At 34.3% G+C, this 21,413-nt stretch overlaps 2 protein-coding genes and 1 pseudogene across 2 annotated transcripts; all 3 read left to right on the top strand.

Annotated features, from left to right (window-relative positions):
• The first annotated feature begins 236 nt into the window (after positions 1 to 236).
• GCP1 (glycoprotease 1) lies at positions 237 to 9,531 on the top strand. Its single transcript, XM_085700505.1, has 13 exons — positions 237 to 484; positions 581 to 625; positions 2,927 to 3,001; positions 3,625 to 3,721; positions 4,927 to 5,017; positions 5,202 to 5,251; positions 7,106 to 7,296; positions 7,451 to 7,536; positions 7,894 to 7,969; positions 8,103 to 8,186; positions 8,285 to 8,399; positions 8,576 to 8,664; positions 8,962 to 9,531. Exons 1-13 carry the CDS (start codon positions 269 to 271, stop codon positions 9,088 to 9,090), a joined length of 1,344 nt encoding a protein of 447 aa, XP_085556631.1. The 5' UTR covers positions 237 to 268; the 3' UTR covers positions 9,091 to 9,531.
• Positions 9,532 to 10,882: 1,351 nt separating this feature from the next.
• On the top strand, positions 10,883 to 12,120 carry LOC146927137 (F-box/kelch-repeat protein At3g06240-like). The gene has a single exon (XM_085708129.1). The coding sequence runs from the start codon at positions 10,966 to 10,968 to the stop codon at positions 12,118 to 12,120; it is 1,155 nt and encodes a 384-aa protein (XP_085564255.1). The 5' UTR covers positions 10,883 to 10,965.
• Positions 12,121 to 16,494: 4,374 nt separating this feature from the next.
• Positions 16,495 to 19,337, top strand: LOC146927136 (F-box/kelch-repeat protein At3g06240-like; annotated as a pseudogene).
• Positions 19,338 to 21,413: the final 2,076 nt, after the last annotated feature.

The raw sequence follows: 21,413 nt of genomic DNA, 5'->3' as shown, positions 1-21,413 counted from the left end.
ATATAAACTTGATCAAAATTCGAACTCTATTTTATTTTTTTTTTTAAGTAAATTTTAATAAAATATTATTTTATTCTCTATTTTTTAGTCATTATTATAAAATTCATTTTTTGTTATATATGATAAAGATCCATTTGTCCAATTCCTTTATTTAAAAATAAAATAAAATCATTTTTTTTGTCAAAAAAAAAAATCATTTTTGTCCAACCTTTTCTCATCTAGTGACTTTTTCCAGTGCTGAAACTCATTTCTTCTTCAACACAACACAATGTTACTTTTTCTCTCTACAATGGCGATTCCAACAATTTCCCGCGTAAATTTCATTCCCAAACCTTCACTCTTCACATCTCTCCGCCGAATTCATCTTCCCCATAAACACTCTACCCGCAGCGTCTCTTGCTTCCCTAACCGAACTCCAAAACGCGATGGAGATATTGTCGTTTTGGGCATCGAAACTAGCTGCGACGACACTGCCGCCGCTATCGTAAGCTTTTATTTTTCATTTTTTTTTTTTTTTTTTTTGCGGTATGATTTAGATTATCGATTATTTTATTTATTTATTTATTTATTTTTGGTTTAGGTGAGAAGTGACGGTGAAATTTTGAGCCAAGTGATATCTTCTCAGGTACGTGTATTTAATGTGTTGAGTAATTTTGTTTTGCTGCTTCATGTGTAGTATGTAAGAATTCAGTAAATTGAAGCGTTGGACACGTGTTGGACACTGAACACACCTTTGATCAGAAGTGTTGGTACCCGTGTCACACACCAGACACACCTTTGATCAAAAGTGTCGATGCTACATTTAATTTCATTATTTTACTTAGGGTGTGTTTGGGAAGAGGGTTTAGGAGGGGAAGGGAGGGGAGGGCTCACTTTTATTTTTTAAATTACGAACAATGTAAAATGTCTTTTAAAGATAAATTAAGTGTTTTTGAAGTATTATATGATCATTTATCATGTTGTTAATTCAATTTTTTAAAAATCATTTTATAATGTCTTTAAATTAAAAAAGAAATGTTAGCCCTCCCCTCCCTTCCCCTCCTAAACCCTCTTCCCAAACGCACCCTTATACTAACTTAGTTTAGAGTAGGAAACTGATGGTAGAAACTAGGCTTACGTGGTTTGGACATATAATAAGGCGAGTAGATTACATGAGTAGGCAAATCACTAAAGGCAGGGGAAGACGTAGAAAAACTAAAAGAGAAACAATTAAAAAAAATCTAGAGATTAATGAGTTGAATAAATATATGGTATATGATAGATCCATGTAGCCAACCCCATTTAGTGAAATAAGACTTGGTTGTTGTTTGAGTTGGAAACTGATGTACCATGACACTTCAGATTGAAGCTGTTTTTGGTGTCCGGCATGTGTTGGTGTTATATGGTTGCATTCAATCACATCTATTGTTTAAATTATTAGTATTATTACTACCGGTGTTTATGTGTCAGTGTTGTTGCGTCTGATTTATGTATCTGTGTAGTGGCTTAGTGCTTCATAAGTAGTAAATAAAGAGAATTATGTTTTTATGTATTAATTTTCTTTTTGCTACTTTTCTGGCTTTTTTAATGCAAAAGATACATTTTATAAACTCTAGTCAAACATGAAGACAATCCATTTTGTCTGATAAAAACCAAACACCAGAATGTTCACTAAAATCAAGTTTGACAAGGATAAAGTAAAATAAACTCTACAACAATCCAAATAAAACCGAACGGTCACTAAACTTAGACACTTGTGGAGAAGCTAGCTGAGAAGCAACAAAGTTGATGATGTTGAAAATATCATTTAAACTAGCTCAAATGTTTGTTTTTTTGGTGCTTTTTCCTTTCCTTTTAAGAAGCTAAATCCAAATGTCTTCTGACAAATCTTTTTTGCTGCAATTAGATTGCAGCAGATATCTGGTATTAGAAAAATTGATTATGGTCGTGATAAATTGAAAATTGTGTTCTAGTGCATTTTCCATGCTGCATTGGCTAAGATATCAGATAGGATGAAAATTAAGGTAACAACTATATATATTGAATGTAAATGGATGAGCTTAAGAGCTCTACAATGGTGGCAAAACAGAAAATAGAATGTAAAAGATAAATCAAACCAGAGTCAAAGATTCTTATTCCAGAGCAAAGCTCCTACCTGAGAGAAAATTCTCATAACAAACTCTAAACATATTTCTGAATAACTTTGCCATGCCCCTACCCCTCTCTTTTATAACATAAATTCCTTAAATTCAAGGCATATTTTAACTGAATCTTATTCCCTCCATTCAGCTTGGTTATTGGGATTAGGCCCTAAATTAGTGTCCTATCAGATTGTGCCTTTTGAACTCTATATCACCGACAATTCTGATCGAAGATGTGTCCTGTGTACGACACATGTCAGTGTCTGACACCGATGCATGTGATTACATTCAATTATATCATTTTCTCAAATAATTACCAGTGTCAATGTGTCAGTGTCGTGTCTGGTGTCCATGCATGTGCAAGTTCTTCATAGTTTTTGAATGATGGGTGTTATTTGAACAACCATTGTTGAGACAACTTATGAGACAACCAAATATATACAAAGAAAGGTAGGTATTAGCACGAAAACCAAAGCAATAGAGAGAGAACGTAAGAACACGATGAGAGTATGAGATATGGAAGCATAGTTAGATGATAATATATGGAGTAAAATTACTAATAAAGTAATAATACATGTTGCAAAAGGTAATCTTGTCTGAACTAGTAACAAAACCAATCTTGGTCGAATTGATTTTGGTACTTCTGAGACAGTTATTAATTACTATAAGATGCAGGGGGACAATAGTATTATTCTGTGGTAATTTCACTTTCTGCTTAATGATTAGGCACTGATGGTATGATGTTTTTATTAATCACTTATTAAACATAAACATGCTTTCTAACTGTGTAACTTCTTCACATTAAGGCAGACCTGCTTGTGAAATATGGAGGCGTTGCTCCAAAAATGGCAGAAGAAGCTCACTCGCAAGTGATAGACCAGGTACAAAACTCCTATCTTGCAGTTAATATATCCTTGATTGAGCACATCTGTTATGGGTCAGGGCAGACAATTTATATCCCAAATCTAATTATTTTTTTTAAATAGATTTATATGAGGTGACCTTATATACTAATCTAATTGTACGAACTTCGAGGCTTTATATGAGGTGACCTTATGCATGTTTTGTCACTCACATCTATTCTTGTCACCTTATGCAAGTTATGTTTATATATCTTTTTTTTTTGAATGACAAATGTTAGTATAGTTGTTAGATCAGTTTTTCTCCTTTGTTTGGGTTTTAACCCAGGACCTCGGACTCCTTATCCCTTAGCTCAAACCAGTTGAGCTACCCAATCCCCCGTTATATTTATATATCTGTATTCCATGTTTGTAAGTATTGCATATAACTTATAAGCACTTCGATGATATTCATCTGACTAGTGCTTGTCGAAGTTGCTGATCCAATTCCTTTAAACAGAACTTGGTGGTATACTATTGACTTTCGAGTTACTTTGGGCCCTAGGATAATGTTTGTTGAGTGCCACTAGGAAGAGATTTGTAATATGGCTTCCCCTTTTATTGAGTTATTGACACGTGGATAGTTTTTTTACTTTTAATTATAGGTTGTGCAAAATGCCCTTGATAAAGCTTATATGACTGAGAAGGATCTTACCGCAGTTGCTGTTACTATTGGTCCGGGTTTAAGTCTCTGCCTTCGTGGTAATACTCGAACTTACGAAACTTTAAGAATAGACTTACATAAATTATAGAAAGAAGTGCTGTGAATTCATTGAGTTAGAACACTCATCATCTATTTCCACCTAAAGTTCTGTAAAAGAGTAAATACATTTAACATTCACAAGAACTATATCTCCAATCGTTCCAGTTGAACGTTAACTCCCATATTTCCCTATTACATACTAATTCACCATCAATATTTCCAACACATGATATCATTTAATTTAAATATATTTCATTCCATTTCCCATGGATTAAAAAGAGTAATGATATTTGAACAACCATTTTGGTGACAACCTTCTTTTTCTCTCTTTTTATTGGTCAAAAACAATAGAGAAAAAAAAGGAAGAGAGAGAGTAAAAACATAATGTGAGTATGAGAGAGAAAGTTGTTCAAAAGTTGTTACAAAATAGTTGTACAAATAACATTTCTCTTCCTTAAAATAAGCAAGAAAGTGCCTGTTAGAGTTGGGAAGCTCATTGTGAAAAAATAATAATATATATGTCGCTTGATGATATTCATTAATTGAACTTTTGTAGCTAAAATATTAACAAAATGAAATTATTTCTTTGTGATTTTCCAAGTTTGCTTGTTATACTACAAAGCCATTATTTAGTAGTAAAAACGATTCTTCTCAATTTATTGGATGCTCTTATTTTGCAATATTGTTTATCGACAAAGGAGAAAAGCGATGAAAAGTGAAGGAAACTTTAGTCATAATTTGAGAAAGTCGTTTTGAATCGGTATCTATTTTTATACATCAGAATAAGTTACAAAATAATATAACTACTCTATTTATAAAGGACTAGAAAGTTTAAATAAGTTAGACTAAAACTAAGTAATCAATGTTAATGTTAGGGTTCAGCACAACAAAATTCTGTTGCACAGCTCAAACATTTATACATGTGCCCAATATAGAAGCTGCTAGATGATGCTGCATGCACTAAATTGCCCTGCCAGAGAAAAATACACTAACATGCAAGTTGGGTATCTGTATCTTAATAATACATAGACGTCATTAAGCCTATATATTCAAATCTGATTGTTCAAACTCTAGGCATGGTGCCTATTTCCGACTTAAAGTACTCATTGAAGGGCATATCTTTCATTTGCTGATCTTCTGTATGCTTTAGAGGAACTCTTGTCATCAATTACATATCCATCTGTCCATGTCTTGTACAATGCAGTGGGGGTGCAGAAGGCTCGGAGAATTGCTGGGGGCTTTAATTTACCAATTGTTGGCGTCCATCACATGGAGGCTCATGCTCTAGTGGCTAGGTAAAGCCATAGTGGCTCTCTAATTAATGTCATTTTCTTCCTGTGGATGCAGAGGCATGCTTAAACTATTTAAAATTGTGATTCGGTTTCTGTATGTTATGCTTCTAGAATTTTCTGCACTTTTGTGTGTTCTTTAGGAAATTGTACTATTTTTCATGAGAGACATACATATCTTTGGTTTCAGGTTAATTGAGAAAGATTTGCAGTTCCCGTTCATGGCCCTACTTATTTCAGGTAATATTCCTGTACACCTGTTTTTGGTTGAGTTTTATCTTTAGTCATGGCCCTACTTATTTTCAGTCATGCTAGTATTCTTCTTTGAACTTGATCTATTTTCATTTTTTCTTCCTTGGGTTGTGGAATTGTTGTTTCTAGTTTTACTTCTCGAGGAATTTGTATTTTCTGGCGTTTGTGGGTAATAAGCTCCACATAATACAGCTTCATTTTTTTAAACCTGTACCATTTTGGACAGATTAAGTTTTGATTTAGTGTTATTTCCTGCTTGATCCTTCACTGTTTTGATTGTGTTGCTAAGTACTTTTGGTCAAGCTACATCCAGTAAATTTGATGATCTGTAAACAGGGGTGAGAATAGATTGGGCCGACCAAAAATACTCATGGCCCAAGCCTGGCCTGTTATCTGTTATAGGCTTTTTGTAGCCATGACTTGGCATTTTTGAATGCCAGGTCTAGCCTAATATCCCAATTAAAAGGCGCTGTGGGTCAAAATATGTAAGTCAAACTGAATTTTATGAAGTCTAGGTTTGATTTGTTTATATGGCAATTTATTTTGAACATATAACCTAACCTTTTAGAAAATTTAATTGACATGATAATCTATTTTGCAGTTAGACTTTTAAATAGTACATAAGTTACCTCTATATAAGACTATAGGTTCGAATCTTTATGTAGGCTGATATGCATAAATTATTGAAATGGTCAATAATCATTTGATTTTTAGACAATGTACAAAATCTAATATATTTATAAAAACAAAAATTATTATTTATATTTACTTAAATAGATTAGCTTGGTAGGCCTAATAGGCTCTTTGAATGGCCTAAATCCTAACCTTTTTTAGTTATACATACTTTTAAAACAGCCTTAACTGATAAGTCTAGCTTGGCTTGGACTTGATAAAGGTTAGGCCATAGACTTCTCACCCTTACCTGTAAAACAAATAGACGCGCATTGTGAGATACAGCTGGCAAGGGAATGCTATTCATTTCGATATACTTAGAACATTCCCTGAGCAGTAGAACCAAGGCATGACGTTCCTCATCCCACTTGCATAGACCATGAAAGATGGTTGGTTGGGCCAGGGGTGCCCAAGGATTAGATGTTGACGTAGTGGACTCAATTGCAGGTGGAGCCGTTTGTTCAACATTGGCTATGTAGGAGGATGACACCTGCAATAACGTGTTTAACATTGTGGCAATTATTGCACTTAGGACGAGATCTGCCTTTCTTGGGGGGGCAACCATGCTACTTTTGAGAGAACAGGCAGAGGAATCAACCAGAGCAAGAGACACATCCACTACAAAAGATGATTTGGCTGGTAGACACAGAAAGGTTTACCATGCAGGGTTCAAATTGGGGAAGTGGAAGAACCCAAAATTTGATTATGGACCGATGAATACTTCACAGGTAACCATACAAAGCCAACAAACATGAACAAGGTTTGTTGCTAAATCAATTTCGTGACAAGACTGATTGCAGACAAGAGTTCATCGTGTACACAAGAAAGAACAGACCTAGGCTTTTCTTAGAATTATAAGTGTTCCATATTCTTCATATCCTTAACTTCTAATACGAAGGAATATGACTTTTACTCAACCATCATTCCCCTTCAATAATTTGCCTTCTTCCTGTGTTGCCCTCCCAAATAATCTCCTAAAGTTGGAGACAGTTTCACATTGAAGTGAACTGTTGTTATATGTGCTTACCTTTATATGTAAAGATGGTTCTTGAGGTGTAGTTTCTGAGCAGTCCAGTCTGTTGAAAACCTCTGATTTGACAGTCATTGTTCAGTATATTTATGTATTGGTACGCTTGGCTATCTTAAGGTAATGACATATATTGTTTATAGGGGGACACAATCTACTCATTCTTGCACGTGATCTTGGGCAATACATACAACTTGGAACTACAATAGATGATGCTATTGGTGAGGCTTATGACAAGTCAGCAAAATGGCTTGGACTTGATATAAGGAGAAGTGGTGGTCCTGCTATAGAGGAGCTTGCTAAGGAGGGCAATGCTAAATCAGTCAGTTTTTCTGTAAGTTGTATCATGTTATATTCCTCTCCACCCCCTCCCCTCCACTTTTGATTGTTGTTTCTCCCTACATTGAACATGTATTGTTTCCTCACACTACCACGACCGCTGTTGTGCTTCTATTGGTGATCTAAGTTTGTTACATTGTTTGCTGTAGGTTCCAATGAGGCAGCATAAGGATTGCAACTTCTCTTATGCTGGTCTAAAAACCCAAGTAAGACTGGCAATTGAGTCCAAAAAGATGTACGTTAAAAGTTCATAGATTTGTTATTCATAAATAGTTTATAGGAAAATTATTTATAACGATGGAGCAATGTCAAACCCAATAGATTATCTGTCCTTTTTCTTATCACAAGCGCTTCGTCTAATGTTGTTTTCAACATCACATGTTTAATATGAAAACTTTCTTTGTTGAAGAAGTAATTGATTTACACAATCTGTTTAATACTACACTTCTCTCATGCAGTCAAATTATTGCTAATATTTCATTAGACCAATAGTCTTGGCCTGCTAGATAACTAAATAATATAGATTGCATATGGCAAGTAATTTGTTTTGTTGTACAGACTTATGACTTCTGAGTATATGTGCTATTCACAGTGATGCCAAAATTCCTATTTCTTCGGCAAGTAATGAAGATCGATTGTCACGAGCTGATATTGCCGCTTCTTTTCAGGTTAGTTATACTTCTGTTGTATGACTTCCTTTAAATTTTATGACTGAAGTTTAGCTTTTCCCTGCTCTTGTTTACCTTTTAACTCATGTCTTTTGTTATGTCTTATTTAATCTGTTTTCTACATGTCAAGCAGCGAATTGCAGTATTACATCTTGAGGAAAGGTGTGAACGAGCAATTCAGTGGGCATTGAAGATGGAGCCTTCTATAAGACATCTGGTAGTTTGAAATCTAAAATTCAGGATTTGTGTGAAATAACTTCAATGCTTCTACGTCTTGTCATAACTGAATGCCATTCTACGTCTTGTCTGTTGCAGGTTGTCTCTGGTGGTGTTGCGTCAAATCAATATGTTCGGGCTCAGCTTGATACGGTTGTGAAGAAGAATGGCCTTCAACTAGTATGCCCTCCTCCCCGGCTTTGTACCGACAATGGTAATAATTTATTCTTTGTTTTGGTTTTAACAATGAAGGCTAACTCTATCTAGGTTGTGCTTCTTTGCAAGCTTTGCATAGCTGATCCCAATTCTTCATAGAAGAGTATAAAACATTGAACAATCTTTTGTTATATTAAAGCTAATATCTTAATGGACTGTTTTTTAACTGAATAGGTGTAATGGTTGCTTGGACTGGTATTGAGCACTTTCGCGTAGGAAGATATGATCCTCCACCTCCTGCAGAAGAACCAGAAGACTTTCTGGTATGTTTTCTAAACACCGACAATTATATGAACGGAAGGAATTTTAAATCAGATGAATTTCCTTTCCTATTATGATTCTCTAAATGCATTGGATAATAAATTTATTTTGCGAAAAGGAAATATGGCTAATGCTTTTTAAACTAAGAAAGTTATATCCATTTGTAACCGATCCTTTTATGCAGTATGATGTACGCAACATAAATTTATGCAGGCAACATAAATTCAACATGTGCTGCATATTATGTTCACATTTCATCAATCTCTTACTGATTTTATTAAACATTGGTTTATTTTCAGTATGATGTACGCCCAAGGTGGCCGCTGGGGGAAGAATATGCTGAAGGAAGTAATTTCAGTCGCTCCTTAAGAACGGCACGAATTCATCCTTCTCTTACATCTCTAATTCAAGCATCAATGCAACAGTGACATTGCATGAGCTTCCGTGTTGCTTCAGCCTCATGAAGCCACTATCTTGGAAGCCGAATATAACCAAACAGTATCACCAGAAAACCTCGCTAAACCCGATATAATCAAGCAATATCACCAGAAAATCTAATTAATCAATGTCACATAAGGGGGAAAACGTCACAATAGTGGTTGGAAAAGATGAAAATTGATTACTGCAATACCCAAAATTGTATAACTTAAGTGAAAAAAAGAGGGAAAATATATGCATTTGTGAAATTCTTAAAGTAAAATTCTTTAAGAAATTTGTAATAAAAGGGCTTGTATTTATTTATTTATTTTTGTTTTGATTTTTTTTTTTTTTGGTATTGTTATTTTTGTTTTGGTCTATACCTTTGTTATTGGTCACCAAAAAACAAATTACATTATTTATTTATATATCTATTTATTTGTTTAATTCAATTCCAGTCGTATGAATCCCTATAAGAGGACAATTTTTTTTTTGATTTCTACTTATTTTTGTTCTAAATATTTAGACTTGTGATTTTGCTTCAAGAGCACCAAGCATGTTTGGGCAACTTATTGATTTCATGCACAAACTCACAACTTTTAGATACTAGCTTATTTCTTCTTAAACTATAAATATATTGTCTTTACTTTTCCGTGATCAGGGTTCATATTAATATGACTGTTTAATTTGAAAGAAATAAAAGACTTGAAATCAGAATAATTTCGATCTTAAAAAATATAGTTGACACAACAAAACCAAAAGGTGCAAATCTTCAAATATGAAAACCAGGAGGTACAGATTGTATGTGGCTTAACAATTCTAAATGCTTCTTTTCCCACTATCAATCTATACATCAACATTCAATTTTTAGTGGAAACACCAGCAATGCATATTAAATCGTCTGCTTGGAAAATGTCTATTGTCCATGTATATTAGGTGGCTAATTATTGTTAAAAAGTTTTAGGTAATGAATGAAGGTTACTCCACCTTTGAGGGGAATTAGTCACAGCTTAACTTTTCCTATGTGACATATAATTTGTTAGTGGAGGTCGACGGCTCTTTTTTTTTTTTTTTTTTTTAAAAAATTAGTGAGTGTTAAGGTTACATATACAAGTCCAAATAAAGCTATTAAAATTGTTGCTTTGAGTGAAATAGAATTTTTTTTAACACTATTATTTCAACCACACCAAAAAATTAGTTCTCGATTCTCCTTGTGTGAAGTTCAATGGAAAGCAAGAGATTTGAGAGAGAAGTGCATTGAGGTCACCGCCAAAGTGTGTGAGGTCGAAGGAGGTGATTCTGGTGAACCGTTGAAAGAGGCGAGGGAGGAAATGGAGGGTTGGATAACATATAGTGAGACAGGATGGAAGACGGTTGGTGACTGAGAGTAACTCTTTTGAGACAATGGAGAGAGACTTCAAGCAACGACAAATGGGGTCGTTGTCATCAGCGGTTGTTGAGAAATGTGAATGAAGATACATTCCCAGCAATCATTCGGTAAACCTAAATTGGCTGAAACTGTTGTTGAATTTGTGAAAGAAAATAATTGTTGTGAATATTTGGGAGAGGTTCTATGCAACGGTATTACGGGTACAGCAGCGGGTGATCAATGTGAAGGTAGGGAATATTTGAGGGATTATAGGTTAGGTTAAGTTTGATGATAAATAAAAGTGACAATACAAAAACGATGGAAGAAGATATATGAAATTTTTTTTTTTTAGGGGAAAGATAGATTCAAATTTTTAAAGTAGGACTAATCAAAATAAAATTGAATTAGATTCTTTTATTTTTTTACCAAATAAAATCTTGATCAAAAAAGGGTACTATATAATGCTGCTTCTCTTTGGAATTGGTGGCTAGGGTTCGACTTGAACAGCAGGAACACCATGACGTTGGCTTTCCTACCCGATGAACTGATCGTTGAAATCATCTCCCGTCTCCCCGTGAAACCTCTTACGCGGTTCAGGTGCCTCAACAAATCTTTCAACACTCTCATCTCTGATCCCAACTTTGTTAAAATCCATCTCAAGGAATCGGAACGAAACCCGCACCTCGCAGTCTCTGCGTACCGATACGCCGAGAATGAACCACATCTCTTAATCTTCCCAATTTCTCGTCTACTTGAGAATTCATCGACCACCATTCACTACGATGCTTGGTATCGATTGAATCACAGTGACGGTATTTGGCGAGTTGTTGGTTCATGCAATGGATTGCTATGCTTGATTGATAATACTTCACCCATTCGTCAACGGCTCTGTTTATGGAACCCAGCCACTAGGACAAAATCTGAATTTGTTTTAGCCCCACGTAATTATAGTAAGTTCCTTTTTGGTTACAATTATTTAACTGAAACTTATAAGGTGATAGCTTTTCGTGTGAGGTTGGATAAGGACAAAGGTAATGCAACAGGTATGGTGAAAGTTTTAAGCATTGGGAATAGTTCTTGGAGAAATATTCAAGGTCTACTGCTTCCACTTTATTGGGTTCACTCTTATAATAATAGTACCTGTGTGAATTTGAATGGTACTATTAACTGGTTGGCCCTTCGCAATTACTATGAAATATATTCGAATGGTATAACTGTTGATGAATATGTGATTGTTTCGTTTGATCTCTCTACCGAGTCACACACTCAGCTGTTGTTGCCTCAAGGTTTTGATGAGGTGCCATTTGATCAGCCGACACTTGCAGTTTTGATGGACTGTTTATGTTTTTCTCATGATTTCAAGAGAACTCATTATGTTATTTGGCAGATGAAGGATTTTGGAGTTCACGAGTCTTGGATTCAATTATTTAAAATCAGTTATCTGAATTTATTTTCATTTGACGGTTATAGAATAATGAAGTTTAGATCGTTTAAATTGTTGCCATTGCATCTTTCTGAGAACGGCGATACATTGATATTGGCAAATGATGATCTCAACGTGGCAATTGTCTATAACTGTAGAGATAATACATCAGCAAAAATTGGAATTACTAATCGAATACTTTGGCCACAAGCCAGAAGTTACGTTGAAAGTTTAGTTTCGACTCGTTGAATGTGAGTTTTTATTCCACATGTTACTTGTTTGAATTTTTGTTACTTCGAGTATGTTGCCTTTGAATCCTTGTCACTTCATAATAATAGACTATGTTGAATATTGTCCGATGACTTATCCTCTTAGCTTGTTCATATTTTGTGTGATTCATGGATACCGTTACTAGGAGTAGCATATCGTCTCCTCCTTTTCTTAAGAGGCGAAGGATCGGTATTTCATCAGTTTTAGGTCTAGCAACTTAAGCTTCGTGAACTTTACTCATGTCCTCAAGATTTATAATACCCTTGCTGAAAGCAGTGTTTACATGAGGAAGAAAACCGTTGTCGTTATTGCATTTCTGATACATTTTGCTACTACGAAATTCAAGCTACTTGTGCCTTTTCCTTTTCAAGGTCACTAGTCTGATGTAGATGTTCTTTTGAATATGTGAACCTTTCTTCATCCTTATGTTTAAGATACTTGTCCTAGGTGAAGGAAAGTGGTGTTAGCAATTAGTTGCATTTTATGGATATTAAAAAGGATAATAATGATTATGAGTGTGCATATTTGAAATAGTATCCATATCTATGTACTGTATTTTCATTAGTTAATTAGTAAGAGCACATTATGAGGAATCAGTATGCAAATTTGAAAATAATATTTCTCTTTTTTGCAGTGATGATTTCTCAAACGGTTTGTGCAACGACATTTGCAAGTGGCGTTAATTTTGATTGAATTTGGTTTTTTTTTATTTGAGCTTATGGGTCATTACATTTGAAGACAGTTTAATGCAAGTTAGCTAGTGTGTTTTTAAATAATGTATTGCTGAACAAATTCTATCTGTTTTGCACAGATTGAGAGACAATTTCTATGTTTTTCACAGTTGAAACTGAACTAAGTAGTGCAAGAGTTGGTTCTGGTGGCATTTTTGTGTCCTCTGCTAAGTATTTTTCTTGATTGTCTCTTTATTGTATAGCCTTCCAACAAATTATTTTCTACTATATCAAGACATCTTTATGTGAAATCTACACACACAAACTATAATGCTAATCAAGAAACCCTGCCTCACACATTTTCAATTGGTATTTTGTTTATTTAATAGGCTTAAAAGTGTAAAAGGTCCCTGCAAGTTGGCGTGTTTTTGCTTCTAGTCCATGTATCTTTTCTTGTTGCGAAACAGCTCTTGTATCTTGTTAACTTTTTGAAATTGATCCCTAACGTCAACTTTCGTTATAAAAAAGTTGTGCTGGCTAACGGAGGCACCCATGTCATTTGCTGAGTTGGCAAAACAAGCTTATGTGGCATGAGAGATGATAAATGACTAGATTTAAGGGACCATAACCAAAAACGCAAAATTGCATAGGGATGAAATTGAAAAAATGTAAACACCAAAATTTGAATTTTAAAAACTAGACCTTCTTCATACCTCTATTTTCTTCTGCTTCATCTCCAACCCCAATTTCTTCATATGCAATTTCAGCCTCATCAAAACAAACAACACCTTCTTCCTTCAAATTCATAAGTTACCAATTATAAGTGTTGTGATTAGAGGGACTAAAACCAAAAACTAATATTTACGTAGGGATGAAATTATAAAACGTAATCATCGAATTTTGAAGAGTATTGCCTCATGCGGTGTCTTTTGGCAATTGCCTCTTGCTTTCTTAACCATATCATTTCAATTCAATGGCTTCTCTTGAGTGTGAGCTACAATTCCAAGTTCTTTGACTATGGAGTTCAGGCTGAAAAAATTCTAGAGTTAATTATATATCATGAGGGTAGCTCAAATTCAATATTAGAGATGTATGTAGTCAGTATCCGCACAAAAAAACTTGCAACAACTCAAATCAAGCAATACCTTTTTCATTTCGTAAACTATAGTGAAACCAATACCTTTTTCAGATATCCTTAAAACTTGACCTATACCTTTTTCAGATATCCTTAAAACTTTTTCAGATATCCTTAAAACTATAGCAACAACTCAACTCAAATTCAATATTACAAAATCTCCTTAAAATTTGACCAATACCTTTTTTCAGATATCGCATAACAACAAGTTAACTCAAATCAAGCAACTGCAAATTGGGGAAAATTGAAGCATACATGATGATATTTTCATTTCGTAAACTATAATTGTCAGCCAAATAGAGATACTTGAATTGAGGGTTTACAAAACAATTGGCATTTCCAAGATCCAAATATTGGATACGTTGACACTTAGATAATAAACAAAAGATTCCAGAATAACTAGCCGGTGCAATGTCCAAGGGAAAGTCTCCTCAATGGAAGACTTTCCATTGCAATAGAGGAGAGAAGCTGATCTGAAATACACCAACGCGACAAATCAAGACAAGTCAGACCCTTCAAACTCACCAACATGTCAATGAAATTTGGAGCAGCGAACTCTTGGAACTTGAACACTTCCAAATTGGAAATAGGGGAAAGGGATAAAGACCTCAATGTTGGTCTCTCAATTAGGACGGAAGCAATGCCTGTGCTGGTTAATAGTAGGCATTTAAACATGATGGCCTCTTCGAGATTCTTTCTGTTCTTAAACAAGTAGAGAATCAATTTTTCATTGATGTAGTGATGACGAGAGATATTAACTTTGCGGAGTTTGAAAAGTGCCAATGAAAGAGCCTCTAATCCATCCTCCATGATGCCTACTTTCTATGAAACTTTTCGGGGTTACTGAAGTAAAGGAAAGCAATTTGCAATGAGGAACATATCAGTGCTATGGATAGATTCAATGTTAGAACATGTGAGCGAGGTCAAAGTTGTAATATTTTGAGAAAAAACTTGCAACCCATTTGCTGGAATATTGAGTTTGTTGGAGAGATTAAGCTATGTGAGATTCAATGGAAAACTAGAGATTTTTGGCATAGAAGTCTATCGAGGTCATCGTAGTAGTACCAGGGGAGGTCGAGGGAGGTGAGGTTTCGAAGGTTTGAAAGCGGCGAGGGAGGGTTGGAGTATAGATAGTGATAGATGATCGGAGACAGTTGGTGATGGAGAGAAACTGTTTCGAGACGAGTGAGATGGATTTAAAAAGGCTACGGTCGTCATCGTCTTTTAGGAATGTGATGATACATTCCCAGCAATCATTAGGTAAATCAAAATCAGCTGCAACCTCGATGCAAGAAACTGATAGTTGTGAAGAATTGAAAGAGGTCCCGTGCCTTTTCATCGAGAAGATTTGATGGATTATTAGGTTAAGTTAAGTGTGATATAAACCCGGACGAAACGAAAACGAAAGAAAATAATAGGTTCAAATTCAAATTTAAAAGTAGGGTTTTTTTTGTTTATACCAGACTCTAACCCGTGCTTATTATGCATATAACAAATTATTATGATAATGAATATAATGAAATTACATGACATGACATGTTAAGCAATATCATTCTTTCAAAAAAAAAGTTAAGCAATATCATTTGTTTTAACCCACTCAAAAAGGGTAAAAAATGAGTGCAAAAATAACGTTGTAGTGACTCTTTACAAGGGGACCGCTTTTATATTATTTGCGTGGGTTGTAGAGTTCCATATATATAATATAAAATTGGCTATAAAACTATTAAATTGTTACTTTAAGTGAAATAATAATACATAGTTCTTAATTTCATTGGGCAAATTTTTTTTTCTTTCAATACTATAATTTCAGCCACACCAAAAAATCAGTCCTTATCCACCTTGTGTGAGGTTCAATGGAAAGCAAAAGATTTGAGAGAAAAGTGCATTGAGGTAGTGTGTGAGATCGAAGGAGGTGAGTTTGGTGAACCTTTGGAAGATGTGAGGGAGGAAACGGAGGGTTGGATAACATATAGTGAGAGAGAAGACGGAGAGCAACCGTTTTGAGACGATGGAGAGAGACTTCAAGCAACAACGAATGTGGTCTTTGTCATGAGCCGATAAATTTAAATTGGCTGCAACTGTTGTTGAAATTGTGGAAAAAAGCAATTGTTGTGAAGATTTGAGAGAGGTTCTTTGCAACGGTATTTTGGGTGCTGCAGCGGGTGATCAATTTGTGAAGGTGGGGAATATTTGAGCGATTATAGGTTAGGTTAAGTTAAGTTTGATGATAAATAAAAGGGACAATAGGAAGAAAATATTTCATTTTTTTAAGGGGAAATATAGATTCAAATTTTTAAAGTAGGACTAATCAAAATAAAATTGAATTAGATTCTTTTGTTTTGACATGTCAATTTAAAATATTTTGATTGGTCGTGTGTGCAAAATTGTTTTGTACCGTCAATCCACCACCATTAAACCCTTATTTTTTTTAGCAAATAAAATCTCGATCATTCTCTCAAAAATCTCGATCATTAAAGGGTACTATATAATGCTGCTTCTCTTTGAAATCTGTGGCTAGGGTTCAACTGGAACGGTAGGAACCCCTCAATGGAAGACACTATGACGTTGGCTTTCCTCCCCGACGAACTGATCGATGAAATCATCTCCCGTCTCCCAGTGAAACCTCTTATGCGGTTTAGGAGCCTCAACAAATCTTTCAACACTCTCATCTCTGATCCTAGCTTTGTTAAAATCCATCTCAAGAAATCGGAACGAAACCCGCAACTCGCAGTCTCTGCGTACCGATACGCCGAAAATGAACCATATATCTTAACCTTCCTAGTTTCTCTTTTACATGAGAATCCATCAATCACCATTTACTACGATCTTTACTATCGATTGATTGACAGTAACGGTAGTTGGCGAGTTCTTGGTTCATGCAATGGATTGCTATGCTTGCTTGATCAAAATACTTCACCCATTCGTCAACGGCTCTGTTTATGGAACCCAGCCACTAGGACAAAATCTGAATTTGTTTTAGCCCCATGTAATACTTCTTATTTGGTTACGATTATATGACTGAAACTTATAAGGTGATAGCGTTTTGTGTGAAGTTGGATAAGGACAACGGTGGTGCAACAATAGGTATGGTGAAAGTTTTAAGCATTGGGAATAGTTCTTGGAGAAATATTAAATGTTTACTGGTTCCACTTTATTGGTTTATACCTTATAAGATTGGTACCTGTGTGCATTTGAATGGTAATATTAACTGGTTGGCCCTTCGCAATTACTTTCACAGATATTCAGGGGCGGATCTAGACATTTCATATTAGTGTGGCAAATTTTTTAAAGAAGCTATAATACAAATTATACTAAAAATAATACCCTCATTGGTCGAGTTGGGAGCAATATCCGTGTTCGATGCTTGACTAGTCGAAGAACTAGCTTTGTCTCTGGACAACACAGGAAAGAATTTCTTCATCCTATAAACATCATTCTACAATAATCAATTATCATAAACAAGTAGTAACAATAATCAATTTTTGAAACAGCATATTCAATAAGGCCTAGCACAAGGAGTGCAAATAGGCAAGAGAAGCTACAAAGAAAGCACAACCATAAGGAACAAAAGAATAGGCGCAAAGCCTCCCTACTGCCAGCAAAATTCAAAACACTTAAGCCAATTACAAAGATACAGGGGAGGTTAAAACAACAAAAAATCACAACAGTATCCCACAAAATTTGTCACAGCCGCGCCTAACAGCCAAAAACTCACAGGCCGCCAATCAATACCAAAAAACTGTCCCAAAAAACCAACCTGCAGTACCTTAGCAGTCCTTGCCCAAACTGAAAGCATACCAATTCTCAATTATTTACCTCGAACCAAAACATATATTAAATCAAATCTATCATAGTCTCAAATCTATCATTGCAGAACAACAGAAAATCTCCAATTCAAACCCTAAAAAAAACTCAATTCTCAATTCACAATTCTAAAACCCTAAAAAAGCAATTGTATAATGAATGAAAAAGTAGAGAATCAATTGACTATTTCACTTACCTTGGCTTAGACTTAGAGTGAGAACCGAGAGATACACTAGATTTGAAGGAGTGGAAGAGAGAAAATGATGCTGCTGAGAGTGGAAGAAGGAGAGGTTTGTTTGTTTGTTGTGAGAAGAGGAGAACATAAGCTTGCAATTTGTTTGTTAAGAGGTTGTGATTTGTTTGTGAGAAGAGAAGAAGTTAATCGTTGCTTTGTTTCTGAGAGTAGAGAAGAAAAGAAACGCGATTTGGTTTTGTTTGTGTGTGTTTTCCACTTTCCCTCAGTTCAATCAGATGCCTTATGTTATGGGTATGAAAAAAAATATTGGGCTGGGATCTGGTGTGGCAGCTGCCACACCATGCCTCAATGTAGATCCGCCCATGCAGATATTTTAATGGTATAACTGTTGATGAGTATGTGATTGTTTTGCTTGATCTCTCCACCGAGTCACACACTCAGCTGTTGTTGCCTCAAGGTTTTGATGAGGTGCCATGTTATCAGCCGACACTTGCAGTTATGATGGACTGTCTTTGTTTTTCTTATGATTTCAAGAGAACTCATTATGTTATTTGGCAGATGAAGGATTTTGGAGTTCACGAGTCTTGGATTCAACTATTTAAAATTAGTTATCAGAATTTATTTTCATTTGACGGATTAGATTGTTGCCATTGCATCTTTCTGAGAACGGTGATACATTGATATTGGCAAATGATGATACCTACGATGCAATTGTCTATAACTGTAGAGACAATACAGCAGCAAAAATTGGAATTACTTGTTTGAATTTTTGTTGCTTCGTGTATGTTGCCTTTAAATCCTTGTCACTTCATAAGAATATAATGTGTTGAATATTTTGTCTGATTACTTATCCGCCGTTATTAGGAGTAGCATTTTGTCTCATCCTTTTCTTAATTTTTGTCTGAGTTCAGGATTGGTTCTCTTCTCTAATTTTTTTTTCTTCTGTGTCTGACCTCATTTGAACAACCTTAATGAGAAATGTTATAATTTATAAGACGCGAAGCATTGGTATTTCATCAGTTTTAGGTCTAGCAACTCAAGCTTCATGAACTTTGCTCATGTCCTTAAGATTTATCAGTACAATACCCTTGTTGAAAGCAGTGTTTACATGAGATGGAAAACCGTTGTCGATATTGCATTTCTGATAAATTTGCTACGACCAAATTCAAGCAACTTGTGCCTTTTCCTTTTCAAGCTCACTAGTCTCATGAACAAGGTTAATATTAATTATGACTGTGCATGTATCCATTTTGATATACTGTAATTTTATTATTTGATTAGGTAAAGCTCATTATGAGGAATGAGTGTGCATATTTGAAAATAATGTTTTTCTCTTTTTTGCAGAGATGATTTTTCCAACAGCATGTTCAAGTGTCCTCTTGATGATTGAAGTAATTTGTTTGAGTTTGGTTTTTTTATTTGAGCTTATGGGTCATTGCATTTAAAGTAATTTGTCTTGCTGAACAAATTCTGTTTTGCACAGATTGAGAGACATAAATTCTAGCATAATATTTGTTAGACAAAGGATTTAATTAAAGTAAATTCATTTAGATTTCTATTTTTTGTCAGAACTTATTTATCAAAGTGAAGTTATACCTTTTCATTTTTCATTAGATTGTTTAGTTGTGTACTGAAAGTATGGTAGAAATACCATGAGAAAGGAAATTTATAACCAACCAAAATAGCATATATATGTTAATTACGGTGTCAGTTCAAAATATTTTTGGTGATGGAACAATTTATAGAAAAATGAATGTAAAATATCAAATTAGGATTGAAGTTACTGTGCGATCAATCATCTCTGGAAACACAAGAACAACCTTTTGCATAAACTTATGAGTTTGGAGTGGATGGGAATGAAGGACTTTGGGGGAACAAAAATATAGGGGAAAATTGATAAATCTTTCACATTGTTTGAAAGAGTGTTTTTTTAGAGAGTGATAAATAAATGTTTATGATTAATATATTTTTAATTTTAAGAAAATTCTACCAACATATATTAAATTTGAAGAATTCACATAAACTCTCCCAAACCCTCCTCCAATACAATTTTTAGTTCTCCGAAATGAGGAGGGTTTTATATTTTGAAGAAAAATAAGCCCCCTAAAACCCCTTCTTCCTTTTTCTACTTTTCACACAAACTCGCAGATGATTGCTCAACGGTAAAGGTAAAACTGCATATATCTAACTCCTACATTTGGTTATTTTCATAGTTTATATTAGTTTATAAAGCATATTCAATCGGCAAATTCTATGGTACACTCAACATTTTGAGTGTACCGGTACACCAAAGCATTAAATTAGTTGTTTTTTTGAAGAAAAAATAATTATTTTCTATCATTGACAATTATAATAATTAAATCTTCTTTATCAAAAGTGTCGATGAAATAAAATTTACTTTTTTTGAATTTTTATTGCTCATAATAAAGAATATTGATTATTTTTTATGAGAAAATGTTAAAAATTTAATATAATTCATATAAATAATGAAATGATGTTTTTTCTCATGAGATAACGTTTTCTAAAATATAATTGTTGACAAATAACTATTTATTTCATATAATGATCATCAAATTTATAAGTTTATGAAGGAAGAGTACTGGTATACACCTCAATTTGTGAGGTGTACTGTAGAAGTTCCCTATTCAATTAATGTAATCTCTATCTCTATCTCTATCTCTATCTCTATCTCTATATACATGTATTCTAAGCTACATTTTTCCTATGTGTCACCTTACCAATGGCCCCCCGTTCTAACTAATCTCTCATACTTATGCCACGTGGCTCTCTTTTGTTCTTGATTCTTTACTAGCCATTCCTTACTATCTATCTTTCATTTCCCATCAGTTGCAAAAACACTCCATTTACTTCACTTCATGCAAGTTACACAATGAATGCATTGTAATCCATTTTATTAAAATTGAGAGGTTACATTTTAAAATTATTCATATTCTTAATCAATCCTCTTACACACACAAGTTTACTATAAAGTTCCTCATTTTTTTCTAAGCTTATATATATGTTGCTTATGTTATCCTTTTCATTTCTTCTTCCATTTCATTTTTTGATAGTTTTGATTTTCTCTTCAAGCTTTGTGTGGGTGTGTTTCTATTTCTATAATTTTTCGTATTCTCTAATGGATATTTTTTCTTTGATTTCAAATACACAGGTTTTGGGAAAAGGGAGAGTTTTGTTGAAAGGACGCTTCATATATGAAATGGTGGTTGTATTTTTTTCATTGAAATTAAAGTATTTTTTCATTATTATTTTTTATTTAACATTGTTATGAGATCAAGAGTTCACTAAACATGTAGAAGGAAACATATTAAAAATGCATAAAAAATGAATATTTTTTTATTCATTTTTATTCCAAGCCAACATGTGGTTGTTGCTATAACAATTAGATATTTTTCCTTCTCAACTAATTGCCATAAGATGAAGGAGGATTTGGATGGATCTTACAAGA

This window comes from Medicago sativa, chromosome 4, assembly GCF_051527215.1.
Source record: "Medicago sativa cultivar Bolivia chromosome 4, Bolivia_mono, whole genome shotgun sequence".
In the NCBI taxonomy this organism is placed as follows: domain Eukaryota; kingdom Viridiplantae; phylum Streptophyta; class Magnoliopsida; order Fabales; family Fabaceae; genus Medicago; species Medicago sativa.
Note: the sequence above shows the minus strand (reverse complement) of the source record. Positions and strands in the feature narration are given on the sequence as shown.